At 46.6% G+C, this 26,569-nt stretch overlaps 1 protein-coding gene across 7 annotated transcripts in view; it reads left to right on the forward strand.

The window, feature by feature from the left end:
• Positions 1–26,569, forward strand: part of Ncoa2 (nuclear receptor coactivator 2) — a 215,075-nt gene that overhangs the window by 153,830 nt on the left and 34,676 nt on the right. For all 7 annotated transcript variants that reach the window (XM_051196935.1, XM_051196983.1, XM_051196975.1 and 4 more), the window contains exons 5-10: positions 13,142–13,245; positions 16,866–17,043; positions 19,215–19,403; positions 21,981–22,082; positions 22,775–22,918; positions 25,285–25,432. In XM_051196935.1, the coding sequence (XP_051052892.1) occupies positions 13,142–13,245; positions 16,866–17,043; positions 19,215–19,403; positions 21,981–22,082; positions 22,775–22,918; positions 25,285–25,432 (865 nt within the window). The remainder of the gene's footprint in view (positions 1–13,141; positions 13,246–16,865; positions 17,044–19,214; positions 19,404–21,980; positions 22,083–22,774; positions 22,919–25,284; positions 25,433–26,569) is intronic.

The raw sequence follows: 26,569 nt of genomic DNA on the forward strand, positions 1-26,569 counted from the left end.
TGACAACAACAGACCTGCACACCAATGGCGTTTCTTCTGTATGCTCCAGCTACTTCCCTCCTGCTGTCTTCTAATTATCCTGTACTTTTGGGAAACTCCCACCCCAGGCTGGCCTTGAACCCACAATCCTCTGCTTCAACCTCCATCACCATGCCCAGCTTTCTTTCCTTAGGTTCTGCTGAAGGAGAGTCCAGTGAATCTTAGATTACATGAAGAATTGTAACAAAGGCAAATCTGCTTCTGAAGGCAACACAGACTTATTTCCTGGGACTTTTAACTTTGGGTCTTTAACAAATTATTCTTATCGTTATAGAGTGTGATTTTAATCTGAAATTTTGAGACATGTATGTCTAATTTCCTCAGCAGTTGGATTTATCTAGAGATGGGAACAGAACAGTGTTAGCCTTCACATTTTTATTGTCTATGATTGTTTTGATCTGCTGCGTTTCAGGGAACTCGTTGGAGCCCGGCAGCATGCTAGGGTGTATGTGTTATTCTGGCACTCTTTGGGAGTTCATACTCAGCCTCATCATGTTCCTTCCCTCTCAGATGAAAGCATTCCTGGTAGAGATCATAGATAATGAGCGCTCTCTAAGTCTCCCCATTGAGCTTCCTGTCAGTACTGTGTCTTACCCTCAGCTGTTCAGACAGCTAGCTCCCCCAGCCAAACAAACAAAATAGTCATGGTAGTACTACAGCTAACATAATGGTAACTTTTCTGTTCCTATGTCTCTGACAGGTTAAAAATAGCACAGTCGCTCTTGCTCAGCTGTGGCAGCATGCTCAGACTCCCAGAAGGCAGAGCCCTGTTCCTCGCTTTGGTTTTGGTTTTGCTCAGCATCCTGAGTCCTCCAAAAATAGGAAATAGTCCCTCATTTTGTAATGAAAATTACAAAATCAAATTCCTCAGCTGATTTGTATTGATTGGATTTAATGTTCCCACAGCCAACCCAGCCCACGTGGAGAACTCCGTCTTACTGTTTTTCCAGAGAGGACAACATCCTTTCCCATTTCTTGTAGGCTGGGGGGGAGGGGGGTGAAGGGGATCAAAGATGGAAAAGCTTTGGAGACTCCCATACTATCCAGATACAACTAGAAGCTTTCCGTATGGCATAGCAAGTGTCCTGAGCCTTGTGGGAAGTGCAGAGGGACCCAGCTAGGATCCTTTTTAGATTTGCTGGAGGAAATGGTACCAGCTGAATCAAAAATGCTGTTGCCACCCAGGAAGGCAGTGTCGGCTCATGGTGGAATTGTATCCCAGCCCACTCAGTAGTTGGACCGTTGGAGGAGACTTTGACTGGGCTTGTCCAGAAGAAAGAGGGGCAAGGCTTTTCCCATCTAAGACAAATGTTAATGCTCAAAAGCAACATTATGGTAATGTTTTTAAAAAAGAAACTTAGGGGCTGGTGATATGGCTTAGCAGGTAAAAGGTCTTTTTGGACAGTCTAAGTTCCTAGGACCCACATGTTAAGAGAGAACCTACTCCCACAAGTGATCCTATAATGTCCATGTCTGGCACACACACACAGTATTACAAATTTTTTTCTTTTAAAAGACAATTACCGCCAGGCAGTGGTGGCACACGCTTTTAATCCCAGCATTCGGGAGGCAGAGGCAGGAGGCTCTCTGTGAGTTTGAGGCTAGCCTGGTCTACAAGAGCTAGTTCCAGGACAGCTTCCAAAGCCAGAGAAACCCTGTCTCGAAAAAGAAAAGAAAGAAGGAAGGAAGAAAGAAATAAAATTACCTCGAGGGAAGTATTTCAAGAAAGAAAGAAAATTACCTTCAGGGAAGTATTTCTGTATTGTCCCATTATTCACTGGAACTGATTTATATGTTTAAGAGTATTATTGATAACTAAAGAAAAGACATGTTACTGCTTTACCAACTTGCTTTAAATTTATTCACAGAAAAACTGTAGAAATGTTACATAATAGCAGTATCTCAAAATCTCGTAAAACGTGCTCCTGATTCAGATTCTGTGTTATCACAAAGGTGTGTGTCCCTGTAGAGGAAATGTGTCTATATGTCTTTTGTGACATAGAATTAATAATCTGCCCCTTCCTATTTTAAGCCTGAATAGTTTCAGATTTTGCCATAAAATTTTATCTTCACGTTTTTGGAGTTTCTCTTTATTTGTAATTTGAGAACAGTTCATCTAGAGGCTTGTTTTTCTGAGGCTGCTTGTAATCATACACGCAGGGTAATACTCTTTGGCTCCTGTCCTCTGTGGAGCTCATGGTGTCCACGAGCATCATCTCAGGAACCCTAATGATCATCAAGCAAGCGCCTGCAACCACTGAAAGCCGCAGGCAATTACAAAGCAAGCAGGCAGCCACTGGACTTGCAGACTGCCATGCTTCACCCAGGTGGCGGGAGACGCAGGGAGGGCCTTGCTCATGCCTGCACATTTCAGAGCCCAGCAAAACCACAGACAAAGAAGGTGCCGCAGTTTGCATACTGGAGTCAAGTGAAATTAAGTCCCCTTTACAAAGTTTCCTAAATTTGGGGTTGTCACTGCTCTCTTGTAACCAAATCTTTTCCTTCTTACATGCATGCCATACTCCAGCAAACTTTTTAAGGGGAAAATGCTGCACCCTGGTAATTCCCTGGGATTTACAATGGTTCTGTGATCTAAAATACAAGGATTGTTCCAGCAGCCAGATCCACTTGAAATCAGAACCTTAAAGCGTGACAATTTAGTCTCCGGGGAAGTTTACACTGTGTCAGGTGCATAGGTCACCTGTATCCTGGTTATCTGATGGTTAAGGCATAAGGGATCTCTCAGAAGGTGAGAGGCCATGGAACCCTTGAATCTTAAAAATCTTAAGTTTTACTTGCTTGATGGCTGCACACACACTATCATGTAGACTTAAAAAAAAAAAAAAATTCTAGCAGGGCGGTAGTAGCTCAGTCCTTTAATCCCAGCACCCGGGAGGCAGAAGCAGGTGGATCTCAGTGAGTTTGAGGTCAGCAGGGTCTACAGAGTGACCCCGGACAGCCAGGACTGTTAGAGAAACACTGTCTCAAAAAAAAAAAAACAAAACAAAACAAAAACATTCTAAACAATGGCATTTTGAAACCAGTGCCATCTCACCAAAGATGGACAGTTTGCAAGCAAGAAACCTGTTTGGAAATGTTGCCTACCAGGTGATAGCTTGCAGGTGAGGCAGACTCCGTGGGAAGACAAGACAGTTGTGAGAAGCCCTGCAGCAGCAGGAGGCCGCCTTTCTCTGCACATTTGCAGCCTAGATTGCAGGAGATGCTGGCCACCTGTCACTGGAATTCACCTGACTCTCAGATACTCATGCCCACACTGCACTGTCCTTTTTAAATCCCATCAGTGAGCGTGTGCTTCTGAGGAAAGAGAAAAGTGGCAGTTGTCAGCTATGAACCGCCAGGGAAAATATCTGGCTGCACACAGGGTCTCTTCAAGAGCAAGTTGGTCCCTGACCTCAATCTTTTCTGAGCTTAGCATAATGCCGCCAGGCACTGCTGACTCAGCAAAGCAACCCCTAATCCCGTGCAAACTGTTGTCTTACTGTGTGAAGACTTAGAGCCTTCTCCTAGGATGACCGGGGAGGGGAGGTCCATTGACAGAAGACCCTTGAGGGACATTATTTCCCTGCCACTTCCGTCTTTCCTCATCGTCGTGATATCCTCTACAACCACAATTTGAGTACATTTACCAAAAGTCAACAGATACAAAGCAAGTGATCTTGGTTGTGTATAAAAGGACAGACGGCTGGAGAGACGTGGTGCGAAGGTACTCACCGCCAAGCGGGATTCCGTCCCCTGGTTCACCAAAGCTGAGTTTGATCCCCAAAACACACATGGTGAAAAGGGAGCGCCAACCTCCCCCCCCCCCAAAGTGCCCATGACCTCCACACTGTGTGCGCGCGCGCACATGTTCACACAGAGCAGTTTAATGCATAATAAGGATTCTTAGTTTTAAAAAGACAAAAAAGTTGAGCACCTCACTATTCAGCTCCCAGGACTGTGCAGTTTTCATCCCTCCTTTCTGTGTTTCTCTGTGATGAGGATGTAGATTCCTTTGTCACATCATTTGTGCATACTTGCCTGCCTGCCTGCCTGCCTGCCTGCCTGCCTGCCTGCCAAGTGTTTCGTAGCCTCCTTCTTATGAGTGGTTCCTAACAGGTTGTTGTTTCTTAACCTTTGCTAGCAGGGCATGGTGGCACTTTGCCTCAATCCCAGCACTCAGGAGGCAGAGACAAGTGGATGGCTGTGAGTTAGAGGCCAGCCTAATCTAAATGGTGATTTCCAGGCCAGCAAGAGCTTCATAATGAGACCCTGTCTAAAAGATAACAACCCCCACCAAAATAAATAAATAAATAAATAAATAAATACGCTTTTGTGAGCCAAAGAGAAAGTAAACCTATAAAGGACCGTGACCCCCACAGAGGAGCTTGGAACCCTCTGGACTCTCTGGACACGGTCTAGGCTGTGCCCTCTCATCTCTGTCTAGGCTCTTGTTTTTTGTCTTGGGTACCACCTTGCTGAGGTGACCCAGATGGAACCAGGTTCCTGGCTACCGAAGACAATTGACTGTGAAAGATGTGTGTGTTTTCTTGTCCCAAGAGCTTCTGGAAACCTAACTGTGGTGACTTGAACCTGTTATCCCTGCACTGAGGCGGAATTCACCGTTAGTCCAAACTACAATGTGTAATGTTTTTCTAGAAGGACGCCCCTCCCCCACAATGTGACATTGACCCTGGGAGTAGAGTCTATGAACCCTGGCCCTCTGCACCGCTTTCTGAGGAGCTGCAGGCTTAGCCCCGAATCCTTGCTCACTCTTGCGTGGCCAAACCATACTCTTCACGTCAGCCTGCTGCTCTCTCTGCTCCGATGATGCGATTTGACATAATTTGGTGTTTTAGGTCTCTAAATTGGCTGGTTCCATGCTTACTTATCAGCTTTTTTTGCATCGGGGCCTTTAAACTAGGAACACCTGCTTTTCACACTGCTGGGTGGTGAGGTGAGGTGCTCCTGTGGATGCTCAAAGGCTGGCGTGAGGGGACTGGGAGTGGGCAGCAGTGAGTAAGCTGAAGAGATGCAGAAACTGTTAGGACCCAGCAGAAAATACACACAGCCAGCGGTGGCGGTCTCCTTAAAATGGAATCCAGTATGTTGCTGTAGAGAGAGGCTAGGCTAGAGAGGCCCTGATGGAGAAGACACTGGCCTGAGGAAAGCTGAACCAAACACTGAGGCTCCTTGGAAGGATGGCCCCAAAGGACAAGGAGGGTTGGGTACCAAGGTGGTTCTCGGGCCTCTCGGTACCCGGGGAGCCACCCTCCCAGTGGCTTCAGTTGGGTCATGTGAGGCCCGAGAAGGGGGCCATGTCTTCCCTGTTATCTTTGGGTGTGCACCCTGAGTTGCAATCTCTCCAGGGATTGCAGCCCTTCCTCTCGCTAAATATATACCTACTGGTGCCATGTTCTTAACCTTTCTAATGCTGCGTGTGGCCCTTTAATACAGTTCCTTATGCTGTGTGTGGTAACCTCCCACCATAAAATTATTTTTGCTGCTACTTTTTTTTTTTTTGCTACTGTTATGAATCGTAATGTTAATTATGTGTGTCCCCAGTGGTCTTAGGAGTACCTCGAAGGGAGCATGACCCACAGATTGAGGACTGCTATACTTGATAATTCTCAGGCATGACTATCTCTAGGGACAAAGTTTTTCCCGGGGGTTTAAATCTGGGGCCTCATGTGTCCTGAGCAGTCCACTAGTGAGCTCATCCTGAAGCCCAAGGTTTCTTTCTTAAGAGTTGTGCATGACTAGGGTAGTCTATAATAGTAAGAAGCCGATGGTGCCCAGATCACTTTGCTCTATATTGTGGATGAGAATCTGGTTTAATACAGGAGCCTTTTCTTCCTTGGGAGTGCGCCCACCCCAGGCTCCCCTCTCCCGTGGCCCCATAACCTTACACACACACACACACCATCCAGCTGTTAGAACACAGTGCCCCTCTGCAGAATTCACTTCCATGGGGTCTGTGGATCCTAGCGGTGATTGGAGCAAAATGTTTGCATGATTTAGCCCCTGTCCTTTTCCAGATTTTAGGGAAAACAGTTTAAATAATTCCTACTTTTTCTGTCTAATGCTCTTTTCAACAGAGCTATTATGACCACAGTTTAACACATTTATGTGAAACTTTTGACTTTTTCTGTAGTATAATTTTGTGGACCTTGCTTTTGTGTTAGCATGTATAATTTGTTTTTCTATATGTATGGGTGTTTTGCCTGTATGTATCTGCAGTGTTTGTGCAGTTCCCTGAGAGGCCAGAAGAGGGCGTCTGATCTCCTGAAACTGGAGTTACTGTTTGTGAGCCACTGTGTAGGTTCTGGGAATTGAATCTGGGTCCTCTAGAAAAGTTACCAGTAGCATGTGTATTTTAAAGAAATTAAGCATTTTTTAGGAAGAAAGTTTGTGTTTGCAATTTGGTCTTTTGAGGGGCTGTGTTTTCTCTGTGTCCCTTCATCCCGTTTCATCCTGCCCTTTTATCCTTTTAAACGAAAAATGATTCTTCCGTTTCTTGTTCAGGTAGCTCCTAAAACTAATTAATTTGTGTTCATCTTGAGTGCATGTGTGGACGTAGGCGTGCGTGCAGTCACGTGCCAGTCACATGTCAGCGGGCCCGGTGCTGGCGGTGCTGAGGCATGCCACTAGTCCCAGACGTACTTCCAGTAAGTCGTTTCTAGGGTGTTTGGCCTTTGCCTCTCAAGCACCTGCTGCAGAAGACGAAGGCACAGACCCGATCACGTGATTGGTGAGGGTGGAGCTGCACGCGGTCACAAACTCAGTAGTGGATGACTTGATGCACATTGCTTGCCTTTTGCTTTACTCCCTTATAGAACCCATAGGGCAGCGTGTACCAACATGGTTCGGTTCATACCCACCTGATTTGGTATGTTTCCCTTTTCCTGTGTCTTCAGGCTCCTCCGGGACCTGACCAGGGTAATACAGAAATGTAAATTATCTGCATGTAATAAACACTCACATGACTTCCGATGAAAGATAACCCAGCGTCCATTTACCTGTCAGGGATCCATCCCAACAGGTGGTGTGTGAGGTACCAATTAAAAAGTCGTGTGTGCTTATAGGTAGGCGGGGATAGAGCTCTTGGGGACACAAGATACAGTCAGCAGAGAGGAGGGAACTTTGAGAAAATGCCTCCATCAGATTGGGCTGTTGGGCATTTTCTTTGTTGGTTATTGATGGGGAGGGTCCAGCCCATGGTGGGTGGTGCCATCCTTGGCCTGGTGGTCCTGGGTTCTGTGGAAAATAGGCTGAGCAAGCCAGTGAGCAGCACCCTCCGTGGCCTCTGCATCAGCTCCTGCCCCCAGGTTCCTGCCCTGCTTGAGTTCCCGTCCTGACTTCCTTCCATGATGGGCTACAATGTGGAAGTCTATGGCAAATAAATCCTTTCTTCCCTAACTTGCTTTTGGGTTATAGTGTTTTGTCCCAGTGTTTTGTCCCAGTGTTTTGTTTAGTCTTTGACTAAGACAGAGGTGAAACCAAGTCCTCTTTCTCTGAAGATGGTTGTCAGGCTTTGCTGGGTTTGTGCAGAAGGGAAATCATGATGCGCTAAGCGGAAGGTCAGTGTCGAAAGTGAAGGAGGCAACTGGGGCTTGGGTTCCTCCCACTGCTAAAGAAAGTGCAGCTGCGCATGTTTTAATATGCACGGCAGGAGATGTCAGCAGCACGATGATATATAGTGCATTAAAGTTGAAAAGATAAACACATTTGGAGAGCACAGGAAGGCCTTGTGTTTTTATGTTAGCAGAATGCTTCCTAATGAATAAGAATGTGCTGCCGGCTTCACAGAGCCATATGGCAGCTTTTCTAATTTTAGTTGGGTGCAGATGCATAATTCTCTCATTTTACCTTCTAGAACCTTTGAGATGCTACATAGCTTTCCTTGTAGTATTTAATCTATAGTGCCTGGCCAGGCAGCGTCTGTCACTGTTCCTGTGACTTCTTTCTTGTGCATGGGTCTGCACAGGCTGCCCTACTGTCTGATCTGGAGTCACTTCATCTGAAGCCAGGCGTGTCCCTAAATGGAGCACAAGGTGGGAACTGTGAGTGTTCCCAGCGGAGTCCTAGGGTTGCTACGGAGGTGATTAGACGCCTGTTTGACATCAGTCCACTGAGCAATTGATAGGTTTCTGCGCGAGTGCTTTTACTCATTTTAAAGCAGTGAAATTAATATAAGACCTGTACAACGTGTCTGGTTCATTTTAGCCAAAGATTCTGAAGCTCTAAATAACTTGGATTTAGTAAAAGCAGTTACCTTCATGCTTGGCCTAAGGTGAAAGTCACTGAAACTTTTAATTGGCTTTCACGTCAAGGATGGATCTCCACCAAAATGGTTCTGTTCCTGCAAATGCCTGGGGATTATCCTTCAGCAGACGACATTTCCACAGGGCGGGTGCTGTTTGTTGAGCTCAAGCTTTTTACAGCTGATATCCATGAGCTTTCTACAGCCTCTTTACGTTATTTTACTTAAAGAAAACAAGAAGGAAGTAGACAAAGGGTGAGCATTAGCTTCTCCCGTGGTGCTGTACCACCCCGTCCCTGTAATGGGCAGGCATACCCTGGCTTCTAAGCAACCGCTGGTGGCTGCCACTACTCTGCTGGAATTAGAACTGTCCTGTGTGTGGCTAGCCATCCAAGCCATCGATGCCCTCTTGAAGGGAGGGACCCTGTGTCCTGGCAGTTTTTTGGGGAAAGACTGAGCTTTTGTGTTCTCAATGTGCTTAGCTAACAAACAAATGCATAAGACTGATGTGTAAGCTCGGGTATACTATACACTACTGTAGATCTATAAATAGACCTTAGACGAGTATGTAAAGGGCTAACAAAACAGAACTGCTTCAAAACTCCCAAATAGCCCATATGCTTTCTTTAAAAATAAATGATTTTGGGGGGATATGGGGGGACTGGGCTGTATTTCTGATTTATTGCTGTTCTCACCAGAAAACTGGAATTGTACTTTCAAATTTATGCCTATACATGGCATTGATAAAGAGCGATTTAATCCAGCTACTTCAAAGACATGCTTTTCCTGTATTGTTAAGTCAGTTTTATTTCTAGAGATCAAATGCTCCACCTTTTCTTTTGTTCTCAGAGAAAGCACGAATAATAATTACTTATGAAAAATAGGGAATTTAATATTAATGATTTCCCCCAGTTTGTGCTATGACTCATCTTCACACAGTCCCTGAAGAGATGGGATTTGTTCTTTGCTTTGAAACTGGAAATCTAATTAATTGGTATTGGATTTCTGGAGTGCAGGCAAATGGAGAAGGGAGCGGGCGGGACGTCTCCCTGCAGCCACCCAGGAGGACAAGGGTAGTCAGAGGAGTCAGACGGCGCTGGAGGGGCGGTGTGGAAGAGCTCTCCAGCCAGGGTTTGGCGTTTGTAAAACAGCTGTTAAGTAGCTGCTTTATGATTTTCAGAAATCTTTTGGAGGACAGAAAAAGAAAAGGAGAGAGTATGGCCTCCATTGCTGCTCTCTCGGGTCAAATTCTTTACCTAAAACAAAATGACTGTAATGGCGGAGGCAGAGCAGGGGCTCCGGGATTCAAATGCGAGCCTCCCCTCTCCAGCCTTATGATGAGGGCTCATAAGGTTGTGATCATGTGAAATCTGCAACCAGCCTTCCCCTGGTGCCTCTTACCAAAGGGTATTTTTATAACAATGTGTTTTTATAGTTAATGGATGCAAAATATAGAACACTAAATATAGTTCCTGACCGCTGAGAAAACTGCCTAATTTAAAAATATTAAACGGTATGTTTTAGCATGGTGATGCTGTACTCACTTACAGGAGTGTGAATGTCTAAGGCTTGGAGCATGTTTTCACACGGCACGTACAGACAGCGTGAGTGTAGCCTGCTCATCACTCCAGCTTGTCTCAGAGGAGACTTCCTCCTCCGCCCCCTGCTTCCTCCCCCTGCCTCCCCACCCCCACCCCGCCCCCTCCTTCCTCTGTCTCTTCCTCCCTAACTCTTGTGCTCCTCTCATTTAATTGCAAGGCTGAACTGGACGGCGAACAGAAGTACCCACATACTGTAAAGTCAGGACCAGCTTGACTTAGATTCCAGTCGAGTTGGTAAAGCCATGTTTCTTTCTGGGTGTCTTGTGTCAGTACATAGTACTGATTGCTTTTGATTTTACTGTGGAGAGGGGCCCGAGCAGTTCAGGGCGGAACTGAATAGCACACAGCACGTTGTCTGGAAAACGAATGTGGTCCCAACACTCGCACCTGCTGGCTTCGTTTATCTAATGGCGAGCGATGACAAGTTCTCCTCCTCTGCATAACTTGCCTTGTCTTTCCTCTGTATACCTCCTGGGCTTCCTTTGACGTCACACATTCCTCGTCTTGGGAAATTATTGTTTCATTTGTGTTCATTCTAGTTATTTGATGACATTGAGAATATTGGTTTTGGGTGGGCAGTGGTTGCGCACACCTGTAACCCCCGCCCTTGGGAGGCAGAGGCAGGTGGATCTCTGTGAGTTCAGGCCAGCCTGCGCTACAGAGCAAGTTCCACGGCAGCACAGGGAAGACATTGGCTTTCCGAGGCCTGCCTGAGACTTCTTGCAGCCTGATACCCTCATCCACATGCGCATCCCCCAGAATCCAACCCAGTCTCAACATACATGGAATGGGTTCAGCTGTGCCCATCATTCCTTTCTTCTATGAATTAAAACCGGCTCCTTGCCGCTCAGCTCTCCATTTCCCAGTGGCAGTGTGACCTCTTGGCAGTGAAGGTGGTTCTTGACACTTGGAAACACACACCTGCTTAAAGGCCACTGAATGCAGCCCGTAGGTGACAACTGCACTTCCTGTGTGAAACACTCATGCTCGGATACTAGCATTACCTGCTGCCTTTTTCCTTCTAAAGATTTACCAGTTGAATATTACAAGGCAAAAACACAGCATACTTTGTTATTAGAAACAGTTTTTCAGAGTAATACTTAATTTTCCCCAAGCTTTCCAGAAATCTTGTACACACAGACTATCGGAGCTAAGTCATCTCCTGGCCCTCGTCCCAGGTCTGATTGGTAAGCCCCTGAAAAAAAAACTTTTGTGATGATTTCTCTTGACTCCTTGTATGTCTGTGTGTTTTCCTGAGGAGTGAAACACTCTGCCTGTGCATGTGGCTGTAACAGTCACAGCATACAGACATGAGATGAAGTTTATAACCACCGCCTGATTAAGTTACCATCAGAAACGTTGTGTAAATTACACAAACAGATTAATTACATCCTCAGAAAGAGACCATATCCTGTAGATATGTGTGTTGCATAAAGTCTATTGATTACATTAACACCTATCACAAAGATATATTCATTTGCCCCTTAAAGCAACAATAGTACAGACCCCACAGAAAGCAATAATTCTCTCCTTTTGCGATAGCAGAACCTCATAGGACAATAGGCTTAGGTTTACAAACAGGCAATCTTTTTAAAAGTAAAGAAAGCTGAGTGCTCACTCGTCTGTTCTCCCTGATTGTGGGGTGTGGCCAACTGCTCCAGGTTCCGCCAGTCTCCAACAGCTCTGACCGCTGCCCTCTCTCCCGTGTGGACAGACCTTCAGATCGTCAACTAAACTGCCCTTTCTTGTCAGGTGTTTTCATCACAGAGTGAGAAAAGTACCTAGCGTCCGTGGTAACATAAATTTAGGGTCATCTTCTTCAGCACTAATTCTCTTGGATTTAGGGAGAAAATATTGTGTTGTTAAGATTAAAACCTTTTTAGGGGCTGTAGAGAAGGATCCACAGTTCAGAGCACAGGCTGACCTGGCGGTGAAAGGGACAGTGTTCCCATTTGATGAGCAGCTGTTGCCTCCAACATTAATTTCAGTCCGGTGTCTGCACCTCCTTCTCTCCCTCCCTCCTTCTCTAACTCAGACCCTCGCTTTTTACCACTAAACCTCATGCCCACTGAACCGTCTTGCCTAACCAGCTTGGTAGTTTCTGGAGTGTGTTTTCCATGTTCCTTCAGTTGTCAGGGACACAAGCCGTGATATACAGGTGGCGGAGACTGAAACAGGCCTGTGGGTGGCTGTGTGTGTCTGGCCGAATAGTGCAGTAGACCTTGAGTAACATGGCCACCTTTTCTCTCTGCTGGCAGGCACACATGGCGAAGGCTTTGCACTCTGCACTGGGAGTGGCGGGATTTGGTGGACCTACATGATCCCCTGCTTACTTCTAGGTTCCATAAATTAGGCTTTGACTGGTTTTTAAATACTGTATAAAATTGATTTTACAAAAAAAAAGTTATTATGGTTATGGAAAAACACGTTGTCTGTGAGTGCTAAATAGAGTTGCAGTTTATTGGTTTGGAGATTTTATTTTTTGCATTTCATTATAATGAAAACATGCAGTGTAAAGAAGGATGTAATTTATTCAGTTTGCAAGTACTTGGCACATTGCATTTGTGTTGTTTTCTAGCAGGCTGTGGCTATGTGTGTTATTCTGTAAACTTACTTTACCATCCTTGAAGGAACTCATTTACACATGTACTGATAGCCACACATCCTGTCTCCTGTGCACTTTTTTACAAAGTGGTCTCATGCGTGCGGATGGTGTCTTCAGCCGTGGGAATTTAAATCCAGGAGTGCTATTCAGCAGCTGTGTACAATGTCAAAGCCTGGCCATTGGCATTCTCTGAGTACCTGAGGGGAAGCCTCCTCCCTCTGCCTTTAGTCATTAAGTCCTTTGAACAGTTAGGTCAAGGCTTCTGTTATTTCTTCTCCAGTGTGGAGGGTATGCCCCTAATGATGCTATTGAACTCTAAGCAACAGACACCGCCCCCCACCCCAACTACTAAGTGTGCCATAGTATAGTTTCACAATCTGTACTTTCCAAGTGTCTGCTAGGGAGCAGCACGAAGCCTCTAACGTCATTTTCTCAAAAGCCAGAAAGGGGATCAGACACACACCTTCTGGAGGTAAAAGGTGGCCTCTGGCTCCTCCTTCCAGACATTCCTGCCCTCCAGGGGCGGCTGGGATTACTCTGACTCACTCACAGGCACATCTGACCTCACTGGAGGTTTGGTGTCAGTCCACCCTCAAAATAGCACCACTATTTAATTTACTCTTGCATTTGTTGCAGAGAAAGCCGCCGCAGCCAACATAGATGAAGTGCAGAAGTCAGACGTGTCGTCCACAGGGCAGGGTGTCATCGACAAGGACGCACTGGGGCCTATGATGCTTGAGGTACCACACCCTCGTTTGGTTTTGTGTTTTGAAATGTTTTCAGTGTCCATGTGCTGCCTTTCATTTCAGGTGGACATAACTTACGGAGAGCCCACGCTCCTGCGCTTGCCAGCGCGTGTGGCTGTGTCTGTCTGTCTGGGCTCTTGCCTCCTGCGCATGCGCGAGTGAAGGTGACAGCTTAGAATGAAAGGAGATGAGAACACAAGCTGGCAGGCTTTCACTGCCAATTGAGCCTTCATTTTCCAAGACTGCACTTGCAAGCCCTGTTGGGTTCCATGGGACCTGCCCCTCCGGTTCAGGGTCCGTGTGCGCCATGTGCCTCTGCCTGTATAGACAGCTTTTAAATGGGAAAACCAAAGAGGCTACTTCAAACTAGCTCATTTGTCTCATAAAATTGATGGTTGAAATAGGATGAAGGAACATTTAAAAGCATAATGGCGTGGCTGGTCTTGGCAGCCTTAAGGCAGCTACTGTCTCAGGCTTATAAAGTCTTCCTTAGTTTATTATCTGGTACTAAACACAGAGTGCTTTTCTGTCCTCTTTCAAAATTAAAATTCAAGATGTGGACTACGGTAAGATGAGAGGGGAAAATATCACTGAGTAAAGAAACAGAGATGCCGAGACATAAATTATGTCAGGCTCAGCGTAACTTGCTCTGCTGATGACATCCTGAGCTTGAAGGGACCACGTGGTCAGAGCTGCAGCACTGTCACCTGGGAAGCACTGTGCCAGTTGCAGGGGCCACAGCCACGGCCACGTGGAAATAAGAGCTGGAACATTTAAAACAAAGCTAGCTTGCACTCTCTTGACCCTTTTCTCATAAGGTAGATTTTAGAAACCTATTTCTCGATAAGGCCTATTGTATAAATTGGGGTTGGAGACGGAGACTGAAGCTTGCCCGACCCGGTCTTTGCATTTAGAAATAACTGAATTCATCCCCTGGGGCTGGGCCCGCTATGGAAAAGGTTTTGGATGACCCGGGTTGGCATTTATGCACAGGGGCACAACATTTAACCGGATTTTCCGCACTCACTGAAGCCATAAGGGAACACTTCCTACTTGGTTCTTAGAAACAATGCAAAGGTCGTAACCAGCTGACTATTTAGAATTCTGTAAAAGAAGTGGACGGCTTCCTTTGGAAAACCTCCTGAATTTCCAGCAGAAGTTTACTTGGAATTTTTCCATGTAACTGTTTGTTTGTTATGTCTGTGAGTGGGAAAGACCACTGGAGACTCCTTGGAGTACCTTTGGGGCTTCTAGAAAGAAATGCTGGGAGCAACCACAGCCTATGGCTCGGCCCTTGAGAAACGTCCGTTAATTGTAGAAATTGGATTGCTGGATGTCAGCAGCCCTTATCTCATAACATCAAACCAAGTCGTCTTCTGAGAATTGAGTGCACGGAGCAAGTCCCTGTATACAGTCGTACAGAAGTCTAGTACTAAATAAATATATTAGAGCAGAAGTCCCTGAATCTGGTGACTATGGTTTAGGTTGGAACCTTCACCCATATTTCCATGTAGTCGTTTAAACGGGGAAAGCATGTTCTTGCGGAGCTGTTCGTAGGCACAGATGCACACTCATGCTTGCATCATAGCATAGTGGTTGCCAGGCAACAGAGGCAATGTCCGCCTTTTTCATCACAGAGCACATCACACTGAGCTTTAAGAAAACACCAACAGTTTTATAAGAAAGCCACTTTCATCTTTCAGTCTCATTAGGCTACAAATCAGCCTTCTTACCAGGGTACCCAGCCCTAAGAAGTGACGTGCTCTCTCAAAAGCCACGTGAGCAGTGCAGTGAGGAGAGGCTGAAAATGTCTGCTGAAGGTCCCCAGCAGTGAGGGAGAGGGACAGAGGTGTGAGTGGATGCATGCCCCTCCCTGTGACCCTGCCAGCCAGCGCACGCTGTGTACGTTGGTGGGTGCAGCCTGGTCCGTGCTGTGTGCACATTTATGGCCCCGCTTTCCCTGTATGTGGTCCATAGTCTAGAGAAGACCTGACGGGTATTTATGGAAAATGGCTGGCTGGTTTGTGTCTTTGCTCCATTGTTGTTCTTTCTTCTTGTTTGTTATTGTTTCAAGACAGGTTCTTTTCTTTTTAATTTTAAATTTGAAACAAACTTGCTTTACATATTAATCCCAGTTCCCTCACCCTCCCATCCTCCCCTGTTTCCCCCACCAACCCACCCCATCCCCTTTCTGCTCCCCAGCGAGGGCGAGGCCTCGCTGTTGCTCCGTTTGGAGCAGGGCCCAGGCCGTCCCCCATGTGTCCAGGCTGAGACAGTGACCCTCTATGTGGGATGGGCTTCAAGACAGGTTCTTGACTGTGTAGCTTAGACTTCCTTGAACTCACAGCATTTCTTCTGCCTCGGCTGCTCGGGTGCTAGCATTAAAGATGCATGCCACCACACCTAGTTGTTTTTTTTTTTTTTTCCTTTCCTGAACAACTTCTCACTTATACCTCAGGATCAGTTCTAGATGGAAGGGCACCTAGTTTTGTTATGACAGTAGAATTAAAGACAGAATGGATTATTCCAAAGCAACTGACAACAGAAGCCTCTTCCATGAACAGACTCCTGGGGACCAAGTCTTGAGGCCATCTATACCCAGGGTGTGTGGGATGAGGCGTGGCCCGTTCATGTTACAAATGCCATAGATATGTATCGTGAAGACACTAAGTATCATAGACAGACTGTGGTTGCTTCAAACAGTATCCAGCCTTTCTAAGTCCTGACTACTAGTAGGTCTGTGAAACAGCTCTGTAGCAAGGATCAACAGTATAAAAGGTGTGGCTAGACACAGAGCCATCACTGCCAATGCGAACGGAAGGTCCCCTGGATTCATCGACAGCTCTGCTACTGACTGGACCAACAGGACACGGCGTGCCGCCGCAGAGTAAACATACCCCTTAGCTGTCATTTGTCTTCGCTTCTTACAGCGTTTAAAACGTCTCTCTTTCTGCACCCAGAGTGAGACAGTGAACCCCGTAACAGGATGCATGCTGCCAACACTTAGATAACTCAGGCACCCGTTTCTTAATGTGGGGGCCCTCTCAGCCAGGGCTGCCACCCCATGAGGCCACCATGCCAGAGACCCTGCCCAGATGCTTCCCTACATACATACCAGACAATGGAGCCGGATGTCACTGCGAAGGTCTGAGACCATCTGGGCTTCCACTTAAACCCTGGCCACGTTAAAAGTTGTATAAATTAGGGGATTTCCCCTGGTACTTATTTTTAAACGAAGGGAAAAAAAGGTTGCTGGCCCCTTCCTCTCGAGGCATACCGTGCATAGGTATGGGACAAAGTGATGGTGTGTGGGCTGGTGATATAACTCTTGAGCTAGCCTTGTGGCATCCTTCCATCTCGTTCCTGTACGTGTTTATTTGCCAAGTTGTTTCCTGGTAGATTAACGGACTTAGTGTTTACTGTGGGGGCTCCAACAAGAGACCCCACGGTAGCCTGTCTTCCACTAACCAGGACGGAATCATTTCTGTTTCCCAAGAGAAAGTGTGTTCATTATTTCTGAGAACTAGAAGGGCAAGGAAACTTTCTTTGCCTTGAAGAGCCGGCTCCCGTCATCACTGTCGCCCGTTTCTAATACAGTCGGTCTTTTCCCCTAGGCCCTTGATGGGTTCTTCTTTGTAGTGAACCTGGAAGGCAATGTGGTGTTCGTGTCAGAGAACGTCACACAGTATCTAAGGTACAACCAGGAGGAGCTGATGAACAAAAGTGTCTACAGCATCCTGCATGTCGGGGACCACACTGAATTTGTCAAGAACCTGCTGCCAAAGTCCATAGGTAAGCGTCAGCAGATCCCCTCAGCCTCCCTTAAGGCTCTCCCGGGCTTTCTTGGTGAGGGTGAGGACATAGACCTGTGTTGTGTCGTGGCTGCCGAAGCTGATCCTGAGTGAAGGATCATGTTGCTTGCTCTATGTAGAAACTACATGAAGATAACATATTTACCCATCGCCCTTTGCCCGCCATCTGAAAAATGGGCCATTACATGTTAAGATCAGCCCTCATGGAATTCTCTGTATAAAAGAGTGTGGTGTGGGGTATGATTTGCACATAGCGAGTCACACTTTGGGTGTGTTAACCCCAGTTTTTTAGTGGTAGAGCTTAGCCCAGCCCCCTGCCCCAAGCTTCCCACTTGTTTTGGAGACACTGTGCTCATGGCGGGCGTGGGCCGGTGTCGGCTACTGCCTTGGAGGGTCACTGTTCCTGCTTAGTGGTTCTTTTGTGATAGTCTCACTTAAACTGGTAACAATAGCTTCACAGATAAAACCAAGTATGCATCTTAGTGCGCAATGAGGTCAGGCCTGAATGGGCAAATGTTCTTTTACTTAAAACTGTTTGTATGTGTGGGTCTTCTAATTACCAGTAAATAGGAAAAGGTCCTTTTTATCTGCCATCATGGGCAGCTTTGCGTCCTGAGGATAAAACCCTTTGTTTGCCATGACTGCAGCAGTCGTCCAAGATGGGTGAGCCCTTGTGTGAGAATCTTTTGTTTCAGTCACTGGCGAACGTGTAAGGATTTCATAGTTGAAGTCACTAATTTTCCAATCTCTCCAGTAATTTTTCTGTTGCTCGAAGGACTTAGGCTTCTTAATTCACTTGTCTAAAGACCCTCCACCTTGCCTTCAATTGTAGCTTTTCTTTTAGCTTCCATCTCCTTCTTAGTCTGGACTAGTAAGAGCTCTCCCTGCTACTCTGGTAGCTCCGGGTAGTCGCCATTGTGTGAGTAGCTCTCACGCGTGCTCATGTGGACGTGAGCATTGCCTTCTGAGCTGCCGAAAGCTAGCTGGGCCCCCCTTGAGACCTAGGGCAGTGGCTTGCAGGAAGGTAACTTGGCTTTCTGCTCTCTAGAGTGACTCTCCTTGCCAGCCTGTGAGCAGGCCCTGGCACTGGGGCCCCGGTGACACCCTCTGCCCTGGCATGCGCCGGCCAGTGACTGCTTCCCTTCAGGCTGCCCTTCCCGTTGGGGGATGGTAATGAAAAGAAGGGCAGAATGGGAGCTAGGGTGAGACTACCTGCCGCTCTTCCAATGGCTGCAGGGTCTCTGGGGTCACTTTTGATCCATCTCTTGAGTCCTCTCTTTAGAAATCCAAACCCGTCTTGTTTTCTTTTTTGTTGTTGTTTCAGGAAACAACGATGCCTTTCCTTTAGTTCAGCAACTCTTTCTTAATGTAAACAATGTTTAATAGCAAGTAGAGTTGTGTTCACCCGACACGGTATCAGCACTTTGTCTTCAGGAATTTTCAGACCCGCTGAGGAAGTCTGCGTAGGTCGACTAAGAGAGGCTGGAATTGGGGGGGTCAGAAGCAGACACATTAGGAAGTGTACTTTAAAGGTTCTTTAAGAAGTTTGACAGCAGCCTGTGTGAGAGGAGGCCCTCGGAGCTGCATGCCTCCTCAAGGAGCCCTCTGCCATAGCCTGCTGTAGCTCAGAAGGGGGGGGGGGTGAATGGCGGTGGAAACAGCAGGCACAGACATCCCTGTGGTATCCAGGGTGCAGTGTGGACAGCCCAACCCCCTGGGTGGGGTGGGGCTTCTCAGTGAGGCGCTTGTGTTGAGATTACTCCCGTGCTCCTGCTACTGCAGTCCAAGGCCTCTCCAAAACAGTGATGCTTCTAACTGTCGGTGCCATCTGCAGAGTTTTGAGAAGTGCTTGCACCTCAGGAACCCGAACGCAAGCAGACTGAACTAAATCTCCAAGAAATCAAAGATAGAAACCCAAAAGCAGAGTGTCCCCTATTTTAGTAGTAAGCAGTCAAGGTGTGTACTTGAACTGGTCAGGGCGCAAGTTCCGGAGTTTAGAAGACATTTTTCAAAAGCCCAAGTGCCTGAGTTGCAAAGCACTGTGTTTCATGAAAGTATCTGAAACACCCTGCGCTTTTCCTGCGCCCTTTAGTGATTCAGCCACCCCAACCCATTGTTTCCTTGGAACTGAGGCTCCCCTTTGCCTTGCAGTGAATGGGGGGTCTTGGTCTGGTGAACCTCCCAGGCGGAACAGCCATACCTTCAACTGCCGGATGCTGGTAAAGCCTTTGCCTGATTCAGAAGAGGAAGGCCATGATAGCCAGGATGCACATCAGAAGTATGAAGCTATGCAGTGCTTTGCTGTGTCTCAGCCAAAGTCCATCAAGGAAGAAGGAGAAGGTAGGACAGACCCTGGGAGCGAGCGAATGTGTCTGGTCACAGCCGTAGTAATCAGAGTTGCAGGGTGTGGAGCAGCTCCTTGATTCTGTCCATTCTGACCATTTGTGTAGTTCGGGGTTTTCCTCTATCACACTGGGCGGGGGGTGAACTTGTGCAGGCTAAGCAAGCATTGGACCTCAAAGCTATGTCTCAACTTGAAAATGTTCTGTGGTGATAAAAGGGACACATCTCCGTGTCCAGCATGGTAGCCAGCATTCACAGGAGAGCGACATTTGAAACTGCAGGAACACAACCTGTGCCTGGTGACCGTGGCAGTTGTGCGGCTCTGACAGTGACCGCTTAGGGGATCCTGGTTACTTTGAACACATCGTGGAAATCTTACGCCACAGCCCCAGAGGAATGTGCATGTCTCCAAGCAGCATTTTCCATAGACTGTCCAGGGAGGGATGGCTTCGGTGAAACTTATCTGTGACACCAAGTCTTCAAAGCGGTATAATAGAGTACAGAGACACAGGAGTGGGCATTGCACGAGTTTACCGGGCTGCTCCCCATGCCGAGATGCTGAGGCATCATCGAGTGTCCCTCGGTAGGAAACGACGTTGCTGCAGGACGCACTCTGGGGTAACAGAAGTGAACAAGCTTTGGCTCCGGTGCAAGGAAAGCTCTGCTTCTCTTTTATTTATTACCAATTTATTAAGTGCAATTGCCAGGGAGGGTATCAGAGGTTACTACAGAATGGAGAGGAAGGTAGCTCGGGGTGGAGTGCTTCCCTGACATGTGTGAAGTGCTGGGCTCAGTTCTCAGCATGTGTGCACACACGCACATACACACCGGACTTAGGACTATTGCTGAACTGTAGTTGCCACTGAGTATTAGCTTAGTACTTCTTACTTAAAATGCGTAAACCTTTTAAATTTTAAACTTTATCAGAAAGGGATTGTGAAGAGCTATTATAGAAGACACATGGTATCTCAGAATTAGCTATGTTTGGGTGTGGCCATCAGATGGTTTCACTGTGTTCGTTCAATATGAGAAAAAAGACTCAGCCATGATATTTGACAGGCGTGTGAGGTACAGCTGTGTCAGCTCACTATCCTGTACTAGAGATGAGAACATGTGGATTGTGGGTAAGGATGTACCTCTTCGGAAAGTGCTTGTCAGGCACGCACAAACCACGTAAAATCAGGCATTGTCATGTACCCTTGTAACCCTAGCACTCATGAGATAGATGAGTCAGAAGTCAAGGTCGTCCTTGTCCACACACAGCAAGTTTGATGCCAGCCTAAGGTGTAGCAGACTCTCCCTTTAAATTAATCGACTAACAAAACTGGATATTGAGGCAGAGCACTTAGATAAGACCCTAGTAATTCTAGCACCCAGTATCACTGTGAGATTGAGGCTGACCAGAGGGACATAGCAAAACTCTTACCTTAAAAGGCAAAAAGGGGTAAGGTTCTGTCTGCTCCTGAAGTGTAGCATCAACAAGGGCATCTTTTCCTTTTTTTTTTTTCCTCTTCCTTTTATTGTAGCTGCAATGTTGAGCATTGAACTCGCGGCCTTACACATTGTAGGGAGTGCTCACCACTGGGCCACATACCCCACTTCCATGACATTTTAATGTAAAGACACCGGCTAAGTTAACGGTGAGCAATTACAAGCCCGTGATATAAGATGTGAAGAGGCCGTTTTCCTTCTGTACCGCCTTTCTTTAACTTGGAAGGGCCGTACAGTGTGCTGGCCATGCTACAAGGTGTGTAAAACATGGCAGTGCTCCCCGGAAGTGGGCCCCCATGCCGGAGGGGCTAGAGAGATTGTTCGACAGTTAAGAGCACTGGCTGCGATTGCAAGGGCCCTCGTCTCATCCTCAGCACCAATATAAATCTAGTTTCAGGGCTCTGTCAGCCTCTGGACACCACAAGCACCAGGTGTGTAAGTTTTATACAGGCATACATGTAGGCAAAGCATCTACACATATAAAAATTTTAAAAAAACAGAATGAATTGGGGGCAAGGTTAAACGTTAACCCTGGCTGTGTGAGGACCTCGCCGTGCCAAGACACTGAACCGTAAGGTAGTGACTGGTGGAGTTGACGACCCGAATCTGCATTCGGATGCCGTTTGTATTCCTTGTTGAAGTTTCATCTTGCCATCCTCGGGTACCTACACAATTTGTTAAGAGTGAACCTGAAGCTAAGAAGCTAACCCCTGACCCACAGTTATGGGAATCTACTTTTATCTTTTCCTTTTGCTCTGCTTACTTTATTATAAATTAATTTTGCTTTTATACCCAGTGATTCAGCAAGAATAGACCCCACACTTGTCTTCACCGGGGAGGCTTTTGCAGTCACTTACTCTCTAGTTCGGTGTTGTGTGCCTTTGGCATCCGCCCTCTGCTCCAGCTCACCCTATCAGCTGCCTCCCACTACATCGAGATAAGAGAGTTAGTTCATCCCGAGAGAAGCAGAGGGCCATGGTATCTCCCACTGACTTGCAAGGTTCTGCTGCCATAGATACTTGATTTGATTTGATCACTACGAGTGAAAATGTTAATATGATAAACAAGTGTGTCTTGTTTAAGACTTGCAGTCCTGCTTGATTTGCGTGGCGAGAAGAGTCCCCATGAAGGAGAGACCGGCCCTTCCGTCATCTGAGAGCTTTACCACCCGCCAGGACCTCCAAGGTAAACTCTTGTCAAAGAAGATGAAAGCAGTCATTAAAGAAGGCCTAGATACCCGGACACAAGCACTGTCTGGGAGCGGCGGCATTGCTGAGGAGTGTGGTGGCATTACTGCTGGGGTGTAGTGCTCACAGAGGGAGAGGCTGCCTCGCTGGGCTTCTTCCTGGGGGTGGATTTGCGCTGGCAGCTCCAAACAGCAGGGTTTCCATTTCTACATGTCTGTGTGAGTGGTCCGCCAGCCCCAGATCAAAATGATTCCACTTTTTAAAGTGTCTATGCCATCATTGTTCTTAATATGCTATTAATTAGAGGTGATTTAAAGGATTGGGGTTGAAGAAAGGTAGGCATGACTGCACACACCTGAAACCAATCCCACACCCAGGAGACGAGGCAGAAAAAGACTCTTAATCTTAACTTCAAGGCCTACGCCGGATAATGTGTTGGAAATTAGAACGAACTGTATAAGAAGGATAAATAATTTAATAAGTAAAAGGTGCCGAGGAAGACAGGGGGCATATGCATCCCCTGTCCATTTTACATGAAAAGCTTCGGTGCCCATGCATGTTATTGTTCATGGAGTCTCCGAGAATCGCCCACAGACTCAGGCAATGACCCTGAAGTCATTTGTGTATTCCTGAGTTTCAGTTGTTTCTCTAGAAAATAGGCGTCGTGATTGTAACGTCATTATCTCCTAGGCAAGATCACGTCTCTGGACACTAGCACCATGAGAGCTGCCATGAAGCCAGGCTGGGAGGATCTGGTGAGACGGTGCATTCAGAAGTTCCACACGCAGCATGAAGGGGAGTCTCTGTCCTACGCCAAGAGGCACCATCATGAAGGTAACCCTCTCGGCGTTGCTTTCTAGGAGGTTTTTTTCTGTAATTGCTTCCCGTGGGGATGTTCCTCCGAGAACAGAGCCCTGAGGCCTGCCTCGCCGAGCTTCTATGGCCTGCGCTGGTGTTGCCTGGCCCGATAAGCTACTTGAGGAAATGAAGCAAAAGGCGTCAGTGTCACAAAGATGGACAAAAAGAGGGTGGTGTCGTTTTCTGTAACCCTCATACTTCGAGATGTATGATGACAACAAAGTTCATATAAGCTAGGGAGCAGAGCAGTGCACAGGAGCCGTCTGCAACACGCAACAATGAAATGTGCAGAATGAGTAAACCCCAAGCTCTCCTTCAAGGTACCGACAGCAGACTCCAGATGTTTCCAGAAGGCCTAGAGAGGCAACCTGATCTGCCCTGGGTCATAGACGTCAGCCATCTTTCAGTACACCCCAGCTTGGTCATTCCTTCAGCCTCCACTCCAAGCAGAGAGGGAGACCCTGCCCTCCCCTTGCTTACTCCACGGAGACCCAGGCGGGGGAAGTGACGAGCCCCTGAGCATTCGGACAGTATCGGCTGATGGCATGTGCAAGCCACGACCCACTCTGCCTAGTCACGTGCTGTGTCCTTTTTCTCAAGCACATTTTAGTTAGCTTTCAAACAAATAAAGAGCAGAATCGTTCTGCTTTAACAAGAGCTGAGTGCGGAAGGAAGCCTGGCCAGCGTGCAGTTGGTCAGCGTGGGCCCCACAGCACGTGAGGGACTCGTGGCAGAGCACGGCATCTCAGACCTCCGCATGGCCAGTTCTAATCTAACTCATTTGTGGGAAATGGAACTGTTGTTTGTCATCCATTTAGTGTGCATCTGTGACCTTGGCTTCTTAAGGCAGAAGGTTTGGGTATTGAAGCTTTCTGCTTTTGAGGCCACTTAATGAAGAGGCACAGACAGGGTATATGTATTCCTGCTGCCATTTGCTTGCCACAGCTGTATCTTATTCCCCTAATTTCTTAAATTAAGCAGATAATCCAACATTGTGTACCTTTCGATGTTGTTCTTACTGTTGCAATAAGGGCAAATATAGATAGTACATTTGTCAGAAATCAGCATTTAACCTACCATTTCACCAGATAATAGCTTAGAGTAAAAGCAGAAATTAAAGAGTGCCCCTTGGCCAGCATGTTCAGTGCCCCTGGATCCTGAATGCCCTGCCTTTAATTCCCTCGCAAGAGAGTTTACGTGGGTATACCAGGTACTGTTCCAGGTATAGAGAAAACCCACTGGAAGGAAACTGCACTTCGTCATACAAAGTGGGTAGTGCCAGAGCCCAGGGAAATAGCTCAGTGGGTAACTCCGTCATGAGGACGGAGTTCAGATCCCCAAGAATTCATACAAAAAGCCAGGTAAGTATGGCTGTATGCTCACACTGTGGAAGGTGAGGCAGGGTTGCTCGGGCTTTCTAGGCACACACAGGCGTTAAGCACCATATGTATACACTCATACATACTCACACAAAAACGAATATATAAATAATAATTTTTTTTAAAAGAAACAGATAATAATACCAGAAGTTTCCACCTAGAAGGTTTTCTTTGAGTTTGGGAGCATCCCGAATGATTCAGTATGCTCACACACTGCTCCTTAGCATAAAGACAAAATAAATGGAAATGGGAAATCTTTAGAGATCACAGCCAAGATCAGATGAAATTTAAATTATGACCCAGTGAGAATGGGTCCTTTGCACGGTTGTATCTCTGCTACCTGTAGATACATGCCGTTTCCACACATACAGAACAGTAACTGGTTCCCTGTACAGGTTGAGAGTACAGGCTGCCCTCGCAGAGGACCCAGGTTCGGTTCCAGTACCTATGTGATGGCTCGCAGCAGCCTGGGACTCCAAAGTACTCAAACACATAAAATAAAAGTTAAAGGTAAAAATAAAAACAGGTGTTTTGTTGTGTTGTTTCGAAACAGGGTTTCTCTGTGTGAGAGCCCTAGCTGTAGACCAGGCTGGCCTCAAACCCACAGAGATTCCCCTGCCTCCGCCTCCCGAGTGCTGGGACTAAAGGCGTGCGCCACCACAGCCTGGCATGAAAACAAATCTTAAAAAATAAAGGGCAGTTTGTGTTTTCAAGCTGTTATTCTTTGTCATATGAAAAAAGAGGAAGGAAAAAGAAAAAGCCATTGTTTATTGGTATTTTGAGTGAAAATTAAATGTGCTTGTAGAATGGACGTTTTAATATCATGATGTCTTATGACTTGTAGCCTTTGTACATGCTGGTAGGAAACGTCTTGACAGCCCTCCCCTGCTCCACGTTCCTGACTTTTCCTTTCTTTTTTACTTCTTTTCTAAACATGCTTTCTGTCTCCCTTTGTGCCTGCAGTTCTGAGACAAGGATTGGCATTCAGTCAAATATACCGTTTTTCTTTGTCCGACGGTACTCTTGTTGCTGCACAAACGAAAAGCAAACTCATCCGTTCTCAGACGACGAACGAGCCTCAGCTTGTAATATCCTTACACATGCTCCACAGGTAATCATGCACTAAGCCTCACTCCCTTCCCCAGCGGGAGCCATGCTGCAAGAAGAAAATGCCACCACACAGCCTTTCCACAGACCTGTCCTTTTACTATGTTGTTACAAACTGTAAATGAGATTGCTGTTAACTCTTGCCTGGGAACCACCTCATTGGACCAGCAAAGTCAGGTCCTGAACATAGGGATTTAGCCATGCCTTTAATTCCGGTACTTGGGAGGCAGAGACATCTGGATCTCCAGGCCAGCCTGGTCTATGTAGCAAGCTCTAGGACAGCCATGTATACAAGAAAGACCCTGTCTCACATAAAAAGAATGCAGGGCTTGGCTTTACCCTCCTGTTAGACTCAAGAAGGGAAATTCCCAGGGACAGCAGAAGTGTGAGCAGGAAAATCAAAGCCAGTACTAAGATTTTTACTGCTGTGTGCTTAAATGTATATAATTAGATGAGTTCTGATTTTTGTCCTTGGGTTTAAATTTCCTGACATTAGACTTCAAATTGGGTGGCAGCAACCATTTCTATAACAAGAGAAAGAAATTTGAATGTTGATTTTAAATTAGATGTCATAGCACATATTGTTTAAGATACTCGTTTGGGAAAATGATTGAATTTCAGATTCTGTAGCTGTTTATGTATATGCTGGGTGGGACTTTGTGAGTTGCCACCAGGATATATATGTGGTTGCTGTGCTAGAAGAGTCCCGTTTTACTGCATTTCTCAATGATTTTGCTTTCTAGTACAGGAATAAAAAAAAGTCAGGCAGCCATAGTTTCCAGCTGTTAGTAAGTCTGACCTCAGATTGAAACTGTTTGCAAAATGATGATAGAGACAGCACATTTCACCCCCTCTCCCTGGCTGAAGCTGGTGTTTGACAGCTGGTGGACATGTTTGGTAACTCATAAGCGACTGTGAAGACTGAAACAGACCCTGCTTGTAAGCATCGGTCAGGGAGATGGATTGGAATTTTCTGGAAGGGGGGGGCAGATAAAAATCATCACAAACGGTGCCACCCTAGAACCCCACCAGGGCACCTCCTTCAACCTCTGGCCTACAGTGTTTGGAGAACGGAGTGGGAATCTGCAACTAATAACCACCAGAGTAGCTCTACTGCCTCTGGACCCGGCCACCTCTTAAC

Source organism: Phodopus roborovskii, unplaced genomic scaffold (genome assembly GCF_943737965.1).
Source record: "Phodopus roborovskii unplaced genomic scaffold, PHOROB, whole genome shotgun sequence".
Lineage (NCBI taxonomy): Eukaryota > Metazoa > Chordata > Mammalia > Rodentia > Cricetidae > Phodopus > Phodopus roborovskii.